Source organism: Carlito syrichta, unplaced genomic scaffold, assembly GCF_000164805.1.
Source record: "Carlito syrichta isolate Samal-C Ts95f unplaced genomic scaffold, Tarsius_syrichta-2.0.1 Scaffold303141, whole genome shotgun sequence".
Classification (NCBI taxonomy): domain Eukaryota; kingdom Metazoa; phylum Chordata; class Mammalia; order Primates; family Tarsiidae; genus Carlito; species Carlito syrichta.
The window spans coordinates 251,030-260,729 of NW_007247237.1; the positions used below are offsets into that span (position 1 = coordinate 251,030).

Here is a 9,700-nt window from a genome sequence, read left to right on the forward strand (position 1 = left end):
CAGTTTTTGTGGTCCAACATGACCAGTTCTCTTGGATGCATTCCTGCCTCTCCCTTCACAGGCACCAGCTGGCCCAGGAGAACTAGACAGTGGCTTTATTGTTTGTGCAACTCATTAGCAGAGGCCCACTCCAGGGAGCCTCAGGACAAGGCCAACATATCGCCACTGGCCAGCCAGAAAGACGTGGGAGCTCCCCTAATGCAGCCTGAGGCAATGAGAGCTGAGGACTTTAATCTGTACAGTGATATTTAAGCTTTGGGGAGTGGGGAGGGTCACAGACCACTTTTGAGAATACACGAAAGCTATAGATGACCTTGTGCCACTTCAAAAAGAAATGCAGATGTCCCAACTTTTGCATACAATTTCAGGGGGTTCACAGGGTGGTGGTGGTTGTTTTTTTTAATTCAGTAAAGCACTCTTGTACATGTGCTTTTACTCGACCCTGTCTTCAGTAAAGAGAAAACCCAGCAATCTCACTGCACAGGTTTCCTCCTCCCTTTTCCTGACAGCGGCCTCTGTTCTTGGCCAGACTCCACAGAGCCCTTTATTTACGAAGTGGGCAGCCCTTGCTCTTCAGTCCTGATGGGCAGAGCAACTTTTCCCCTCTGGTTTCTCCTCACTGGATTAGATGGTTGTGTCTTCCCGGAGCTTCCCGATCTTCCAGAGTGCAGGCAAATCCAGCATCCCTCCAGGATCCCGTCAGAGGCACCCGCATTCTTCCACGATCATGTCCTTATGGTGATCTAGGAGTACCCTGCCATTGTCCACATACAACATGCTCAGGGGCTTGGTCTTCACTGGGGCACAGCAGGTAGAAGGGACTCGGTGGGGCTGGTAACGTTTCAGCAGACTCTGAAAGGGAGGAGAGGAGGTCAATTCACATCCAATGGGCAGGTCAGAATAATATTATTTCTGGGTAAGGAGTAAAAACGGTAGTTAGAATCAATTTCTGAGTGGAAAACAGCATGCTAAAATATCATAAACTCTGATGTCTAAACTAACTTTAGCTCTGTGTTTTTGTTCTTTTTAATGAAAAAAAAAAGGCTTTAGACAGAAAGATTCCAAAGTTACACGTTTCTGGGGATAGAACAGGAGCTAATTTACATGTTCTATTGTTTTAGTCTACAGTGAATACCAATTTTTAAAATATTCAAAGAAACTGCGGGTTTCGTTCCAGAAATACCAAGTAGAATAGAGAATCGCATGAAAATTATTGTGTGGGTTGCTTTGCTGTCCAGAGAAAGGCAGACAGAATCAACAGGAGGAGAGGTGACAACCCCTTGGTATGTTGGAACCAGGCCTGTCCCTGTGGTCTAGCAATGTCTTTCCAGATCAGTGTCAGAGTTGGCAGTTGGGACTGTCTGGATCTCTGTGGTCATGCTGCAGGTGGGTTGGTGAAGCTGGTGGTGCCTGTGTTTGGCTCAGGAGGACACCCTCCTGGGACAGTTTCCGAGGCTCTGGGCCCACCAGTGCCTGCCTTGCATGAGCTCAGCTCACGTGCTTGTGCTCCCCAGAGCTCCTGAACCCTGCCAGAGGACACACTGCAAGTCCAAGAGGCTCTCATTCTAGGCTTCATGGAGTTAGGTGAAAACACTTGGTACCATATGACTTTTGAGAGCAGGGCAGGGCCACCTGTGACATCAGGGCCACCATGTCAGGCTCTGTTTTCTGTTCTCTCCATCTCCTCCTCCTTCCTAACTTGCCAGTCTAGCTCCTCTTTCTGTACCACCTCCGAGACCTTAAGCTGATTAGTAGCACCTGATGGCAGCCTCTGGCCTTGTGAAATGGGTAGCCAATTCCTGTTTTAGGCAGCGAAAAATACAGTGGCTCTCACAGTATTATTCAAACCATGGCCCCATAAACATGGCCCCCATTTTGCAGTCAGTGAATCACAGACTTTTAGTAAGATAATACAAGGAACATGCTTATTACCTACCAACTAAAGTACACACTGTATGCCAGTCATCTCACTGACCCTACAGCATCCTTACGGAATATGACATTGCCATCCCCATTGTACAGGTGGGAAAACTGAGGCTCCAGAGAGTAAACAACCTGATCAGTACCACACAGCTAGTAAGGAGTCAAATGCATCCCCAAAGTTCAGATGCTGAACTTCCTGTCCTAGATCCTCAGGGGTGGGGAAGAGATGAGACCTTCTGGTCTATCCCTCCCCCTAGTTTTATGAAAGAAGAAAGTCTCAGGGAAGCAATGTGTTCAAGGCTCCCCAGTGAGAAATGACTCCGGGCAGCCACGATGAGGATGTGTGACCGGTCCTCTCTATATCCCTGGTACCTGGCACAGGACCTGGCACACTGGAGGTGCTTCACAAACTGAATGCATGAACACAGAGATTTAACAGCACAGCTGGAGTCCTGTCCCCCCATGCAGAGTACATCCCCCACAGCTCACTGCCTTCCCCTCCCCTCAAGCACTGGTATCACACCTGGATGTACGCGTGGTTGGTCGGGTGAAACTCCTCCCCTACGGGGTTAGGACACTCGCCCTCGCAGCGATAGGCATTGTACTGCTTGGGGTAGATGATCCAGGAGCCCCATCCGATCAGGTTGAAGTCCACCTGGAACTTGACCTTCCGACACAGCTGGCTGCTGTCCGGCAAGTGATGTCGCCGGTGCCTCCTGCTCCTCTCGTGGGAGAGCTGTCCCTCCTGGGCCCGCCAGGAGCTCTCGGCTTCCCATAGCAAGGTGGAGCCGCCCAGCCGCCTCTGCTCCTGCGAGAGGTTGGAGTAGAGCACCAGCAGCCCACCAGTGATGGGCGATGTGGGGGGCCGCCGCCAGCACCGCCCAGCCATGCTGGACATCTGCTCCTCCAGAGCCCCGGGACGCTTCAGCCACTTGGAGAGTGGCCTGGTCACCTCCAGGACCATGCTGCCTGAGGAAAAGGTGACCTGAGACAGAGCCACAGTGAACAGGTCCATCCGAAGCTGCTCCAAGCAGTCAGCTGGGGCCTGCTGCTCTGACTTTGACTGGTGAAGAATCTCAATGACCAGCGGGCCCTCGGAGGGGAGGTCCACGGGGCTGGACAGCTGTAGCCGGAGCTCGGCCCATGCCAGATCCTCTTCTTGGCTCAGGAAGGAAAAGTCAAAGGCAAAGGTCCAGTTCTGCCCATCTGCCTCCACATCTGGTTGGGAGAAAGGCAGGAAGGAAGCAGGGTGAGTGGGGCCTTCCCAGCTGCAGTCAGTGTAACCCCACCACAGCTTGTCTGGAGCCCTCGCCTCCTGAATCACCTCTCAGTCCTTACTCCACCCCTACAGGCCAGGAATGACTTTGAGTCCATTTTAGAGATGAGGAAAACTGAGGCTCAGAGTGGTTAAGCAACCCGGCCAAGGTGTCATTCTTGGGAAGTAGCAGAGCGAAGAGTAAACCTGGATTTGTCCGACTGCAGAGCCCCAACTTCAAATCACTGTCCTGTCAGTCACTCTTTCAGATACCCTCCACAGCTAAAAAACAGTTGGTAAAAACTGGGTGAGTCGGATTGCCTGAGCCCGCGGGTTCGAGACCCGCCCGGGCAACTTGGCGAGACCTCATCTCTACAATAAATCAAAAAATTAGCTAGGCATGGTAGCGCGCGCCTGTAGTTCCAGCTACTTGGAAGGCTGAGGCAGAAGGATCGCCGGAGCCCAGCAGGTCGAGGCTGCGGGGGCCGGGAGCGTGCCACTGCACTCCAGTCTGGGTGACAGAGTAAGACTCCAACTCAAAAAAAAAACAAAAAAACTGGGTGAGTACTGTCTCCTCATCTCTCCCCTTATACACAGTCTAAGGCCAAGCTCTGAGCCCTCCAACCCAAACCCTGGTTTCCACTCACCCTGTGCCCTCTCATTAGAAAGGGTGGCCCATTTCACAGGCACATGGAGATAAATTGAGTATCACAGGAAATCTCAGGACTCTTAGGGAGGCACAGGCAATAGAAACCAAAGACTGGTCACTCCCCTACAATGAAGGAGGTAGAAACCTCCAGAGTTTTTGGCAACCTTGCAAATAGGTCTTTTTCTTTTCTTTTTTTTAGAGACAGAGTCTCACTCTGTCACCCAAGCTGGAGCGCGCCATCACAGCTCACCGCAGTGTCGACCTCCTTGGCTCAGGCGATCCTTCCACCTTAGCCTGCCCATAGACCTCCTGGACTCAGGCGATCCTTCTACCTCAGCCTCCTGGGTAGCTGGGACTACAGGCACAGGCTACTGTGCCCAGCTTTTTAAACATTTTTTTTTTTAATAGATGCAGTCTCCCTAGGTTGCCTAGGCTGGTCTCGAACTCCTGGGCTCAAGCGATCCTCCCACCTCAGACAAACACGAGGGGGGACTCCCCCCAAAAAACGGAATTAATTTTTGGAGGGCAGGCCCCTTGTAGTACAGGCTTCCCCCTCCGCCCAGATTTCTAGGAACCCATCGGCATCAGTGTACCAGCTAGGATTGTTGTGAGAAGTTGCATTTGGCTTCTGTGAATTTTTCTTGAGATTCTTTCAGTGTGTTTGACCATTTTATGATGGATGATTTACAAGCGCACCTGCCCATACTGTGCTGCGTGTTAAGTCATTTTTGACCCAAAACACCATGACCCCTGTGCCTCATTCTCCCTGTTCACTGGATCTTGCACTGAGTCTTTTTTTGTTTGTTTGTTTCCTGATGAAAAAAGTCATCAAAGGGAAACATTTTTCAGATGTGGAAGAGATGAAACAAAACATGACAGAAGCACTAAAAGGCATCACAATTGCTTCATTCAAAAACTGTTCTGAGCAGTGGAAAAAGCATCTCAATAGGTGTATTGCATCAAACAGAGAGTACTTTAAAGGTGACTGAATTTAGATATGTAAGAATAAATACATAATTTCATATAAATTTCTGGGGTTTTTTGGATCCCTTGTCATAGATTTCTAAAGGTGTTCTAGACATGACTTTGAATGGACCACACAAATTTTTACCAGGCACTCACTCACAAACCTGGGCAACGCACACCATCAACCCCCCCAACCACTCCCCCCCATTCCACCTACCCAAGACAATCAAACCTAAATAGCATGAAAAGGACAGGGAGGACATTCCATTTATTTTGGTCCTGGACTCATTTCATTTGTTTTCTTTTATATTTCGGGGGTGCCAAAAAATGTATACACATTTTAAGAGATGTCCTCTATGCAATTGTTTTCAAAGTTGAATTGAATTACAGTATCAATGTGGAGTATAACATTCGTTCAAAAGAGGGCATTAATCAAATGAATGCTAGCTTTTGGAGTGGTATTTGAAATTCGAGAACGTTGTAGAAGTCCAACGACAATGGAGGTTTGAGTATGCAACAGAACCTCCAACACACCTAACAACTGCATGCAGTCGTGATGTTGGAGATGCATAATCCTGTGTGTGATGTGCACAAGGGAAGATCCGAAAGGACTCGCACAGCAACAAGTCCTGCAGTTCACCATAATCAGAAGTGTCTGGAAGCTGATGGTAAACCACTTTGAGTACCTCTTGTAATTGCAGAAGTCAAACGTGACTTGTACTTATCTTGTGTTATCAGCATATATATATATATATATATATATATATATATATATATATATATTTTTTTTTTTTTTTTTTTTTTTTTTTTTAGTTGGAGTCTCACTTTGTCACTCAGACTGGAGTACAGTGGCGGCTTCCAGCCACTGCAGTCTCGACCTGCTGGGCTCTGGCGATCCTTCCACCTCAGCTTCCAAGTAACTGGAACTACAGGCACGTGCTACCACACCTGGGTAATTTTTTTGATTTATTGTAGAGATGAGGTCTCACAAAGTTGCTCAGGCGGGTCTTGAACCCGCAGGCTCAGGCAATTCACTCACCTCAGCCTCCCAAAGCGCTGGGATTACAGGCTGAGCCACCAAGGCCAGCTATCAGCATATATTAAGTATTGCAATTTTAATAGTTTCTTCCTTTCTTAAAACATGTACATAGCCGGGCTCGGTGGCTCAGCCTGTAATCCCGCGCCTTTGGGAGGCTGAGGTGAGTGGATTGCCTAAGCTCGTGGGTTCGAGACCCACCTGGGCAGGCAAGACCTCATCTCTACAATAAATCAAAAAATCAGTCGGGCGTGGTAGCTCATGCCTGTAATTCTGGCTACTTGGAAGGTTGAGGCGGAAGGATCGCCAGAGCCCAGCAGGTCGAGGCTGCGGTGGCCGGGAGCGGCCACTGCACTCCAGTCTGGGCGACAGTGAGACTCCAACTCAAAAAAAATCCAAAAACGTGTACATATATTTTTGGCACCCGCTGCATATATATTTTTTGAGTCGAGCTCTCACTATGTCGCCCAGGCTAGAGTGCGGACAATCACGGTTCACCACAGCCTCAACCTGCTGGGCTCAAGTGGGTTGAGCCTTCTGCCTCAGCCTCCCGAGTAGCTGGGACTATATGTGCCATGCCTGGCTATTTTGTTTGTTTGCTGGTTTTGTTTGCTTGTGTTAGAGACAGTCTTGCCATGTTGTCTAGGCTGATCTCAAACTACAGGGCTCAAGCAATCCTCTCACTTCATCCTCCCAAAGTAATGGGATTATAAGTGTGAGCCACCGCACCTGGCCAGTCCTGGGCTAATTTTGTCTGATGTCTGGGAACAACATATATTTGTGGATTTTCAGGTTACTTAAAAGTGATCTTTAACCTTCCTTAAGCCCAATTTCCTCTTATTTGCAACGGGAATAATAATGCAACATTGCCCTCTCAGCATTATCACGAGGACCCAGGAAATAAAGAGGTTTGAAGGTTGACTGCTAAATAAAAATACGGGGTTATTTACTAGAAATAAAACAGGGAGTCTGTAAGACTGTGAACAGATTCTGGAGGTCGTGATGACCTCTGATGTAGAGCAGGCCCAGCAGACTGCATTGTGTATCTGTTGCCTCACAGAGCATCTGTGGGCAGAGAGGAAATGAATTCCTCTGGGCAGTCCAGCTTGTGTCATAAGGGGCAGCTCTAGCACCAGCCTTGGGCAGTTTCTCCCAGTCCACCTCTTGCAGCTCTTTTTCACTTAATTTCCACTTCCCTCCTCATTAGCACCTGCAGGAGGCAATAACCGGCCCCAGACTAGCAACTCTTCCTAGAGGTGTGGGGAGGAGGCTGACCTCACCCAGTACCCACTGCCACGCCCCAGGCTGTCTAGGGGTAGGTGGGACAGGTAGCAACTCCTGGCCACCTGTAGCAGGAGGGGGCGGGGAGTTTGAAAGTGACTTATCTCAAGTGTTTGCAGTGACCTTTTAGAGGATGGGACTCCTGCTTAAGGGGTAGGAGCAGTGGCCCAGAGTCTACCCCCCAGGATGGTTCAAATACTGCCACTTGTTGTTGGACATTGGTTAGGTTACTTTCCTTCTCTGGGTTTCAGTTTTTCCTCTCCGTAAAGGGAAGATGGTGAGAGTTATCCACCTTCCAGAGGTAATTACTTGAGGTAACACCTGTAGAGTGCTTTCCCCAGCACAGCCACCAACATTCAATAAATGCCAGCTGTAACCACATGACCCATGATTGCCCAGTCCAAAAGGCAGAAATGAAGGTGCCAGGCTAGGCTGTGAGGGACCTGGACCTGGCCAGGGGCACAACATCCCCTGCAAACAGGATGGGCAGACGGATTGGTAGAGAAGAGACTGCTCCTTCTTGTTGGAAGACGTCTGAGACTCCATGGGATTTCCTGCCCTCTCCCCACCACCGCCAGGGTTCCCAGTGCTGATAGGCTTTCTAGTCCATCTTTTAATAGGGATTCCTAATCTTTTGGGGGTTGCTGGTGCCTGATGCAAGGTAAGAATGTTCTCCCCACCAAAAAATGTATCCACCAACTACAAATGTGCTTTTAAGCCGGGCTCGGTGGCTCAGCCTGTAATCCCGCGCTTTGGGAGGCTGAGATGAGTGAATTGCCTGAGCCGCGGGTTCAAGACCTGCCTGGGCAACTTGGCAAGCCCTCATCTCCACAATAAATCAAAAAATTAGCCGGGCGTGGTAGCGCGCGCCTGTAGTTCCAGCTACTCGGAAGGCTGAGGCAGAAGGATTGCCGGAGCCCAGCAGGTCGAGGCTGCGGTGGCCGGGAGCGGACACTGCACTCCAGTCTGGGCGACTGAGTGAGGTTCCAACTCAAAAAAATAATAATAATTAAGTGGTTGGGCTCACACCCTTGGGCTTCCTTCCCATTGCCTTCCCCTCCTCACCTCAAACAGGTGAGGCTGAGGGAGGCTTAGGAACTCCACAGAAAGGAGGGTGGGGCATGACCCAGCGCCCCCCTGCGTGATTTTACACTATAAGGGTCGGTACCACTGGCAGCTTCCCACGTGCCCAGTGTGTCACAGGCGTTGCCTCCTTAAGGTCCAAGGCGAAGAAGGTTAAAAGCCGCAGACACACACGCGAGCCCAATGTCGTGCCGCTTATTAGAAATAAACCCAGGAGGGAAGGAGCAGGTCTGGGGCATCTTTCCCGGGAGGCCCCTCCTGCTGCTCTTAGATGAGGCCATTTCACAACAATGTACACTTAAGCAGGTATGCTTTGTTATGTACATTTACGCAGGCACTCTCTAAAGAGAGCAGTCCCCTAATTTACAAAAGGGAAACCAGATGAGTCCAGGGACGTGCCAGAGGCACACAGGGAATAAGGAAACAGTCTGAGGGACTAGAACCCAGTTTTCCAGTCTGCACTTTCTAGAACTTCGGGAGAACAGAGTGAAAAGCGCGACCTCCCTCTTGGCCCCAACCCACCCTCTCGGCCGAGCACTCTAGCAAATTTCTCAGCGCCCCAGCTCCCGGGTGTCCCCGGTCTGGCTGGTCCCCAGATGACCCTTCCCGAGAGGGTCACCGGCCGTCTGACCCCAGACGCGGGAGCTGGGAGCCCCCGCCCCCAGGTCGCGAAAGGCCGGCAAGATCAGATTAGCAGATGTGGATTGCGCCCAGCTCGGGGAGGGCCGTCTGGCCCCGCAGGCGGAGGGAGGCTCGGGCGGCTGGGGCGGCAGGGGCGGCCCAGGCGGCGGGAGGCGGATTCGCTGCGGGACGGGGTCCTGGGTCAGGGGTCCTGGGCCAGGGGTCCCCCTCCCCGCAGCCACCTGCCCGCCGCGCTCGGTGCCCACGACGTGCGGCCGCGTCCTGCAGGGCGGTACCCTCAGGTGCCTGCGGTCTCCGACACCCGCCGTCCTCCAAATCTAGGCCCCAAACCCAAGGTCACCCAGGACACTCGACGCCTCCCAGCCCGGGCCCGGGGACCCAAAGCTGCCTCCATTCGCGACTTCGGGACACCCCATCCCTAATCTCAGACCTGTGGGCCCTAATTCCTGACACTGCATCCCTCACTCAGCCCGCGACCCCGGGGCCCATTCACCCTCACTCTCAAAAAGAAAAAAAAGAAATCCGACAAGACGAAATCATTACAGTAACATCGACGACCATTATTGTCCCGTGCTGAGCATTTCGCGTGCGTTGTCACCCAGCCCACCCCACTGTCTCAGCCCCATTCTACCGATGCGCAAACTGAGGCGCCCAGCTTACCCAACCTCACAAGACCGCGTAGACCAGAGGCGCAATCAGGTCCCCCGGCCACAGCACTGCGCTCCACGCACCCCGAACCGGCACCAGCAGGCAGGGCTTCCTCGTCTGGGTCACACCCGGGGCGCTGGAACCCCGCCCCACTCGGCCGTGGGTACCCCCGGCCTCTAACGCCGCGCCCCGAGCCTGCAGCCTCGGGAACACCCGC

The 9,700-nt window shown here is 51.6% G+C and overlaps 1 protein-coding gene across 1 annotated transcript; it reads right to left on the bottom strand.

Moving 5' to 3' along the window:
* Window positions 1-220: 220 nt before the first annotated feature.
* NODAL (nodal growth differentiation factor) lies at window positions 221-3,137 on the bottom strand. The gene is made up of 2 exons (XM_021712237.1): window positions 2,447-3,137; window positions 221-852 (listed from the first exon to the last, which is right to left on the bottom strand). The coding sequence occupies exons 1-2, from the start codon at window positions 2,936-2,938 to the stop codon at window positions 700-702; spliced, it is 645 nt and encodes a 214-aa protein (XP_021567912.1). The 5' UTR covers window positions 2,939-3,137; the 3' UTR covers window positions 221-699.
* Window positions 3,138-9,700: the final 6,563 nt, after the last annotated feature.

Coding starts and splice junctions, on each gene's coding strand:
- NODAL (XM_021712237.1), bottom strand. CDS start 2,938: ATGGACCTGTTCACTGTGGCTCTGTCTCAGGTCACCTTTTCCTCAGGC. Junction 853..2,446: donor CCAACCACGCGTACATCCAG/GTGTGATACCAG, acceptor CCTCCCTTTCAG/AGTCTGCTGAAACGTTACCA.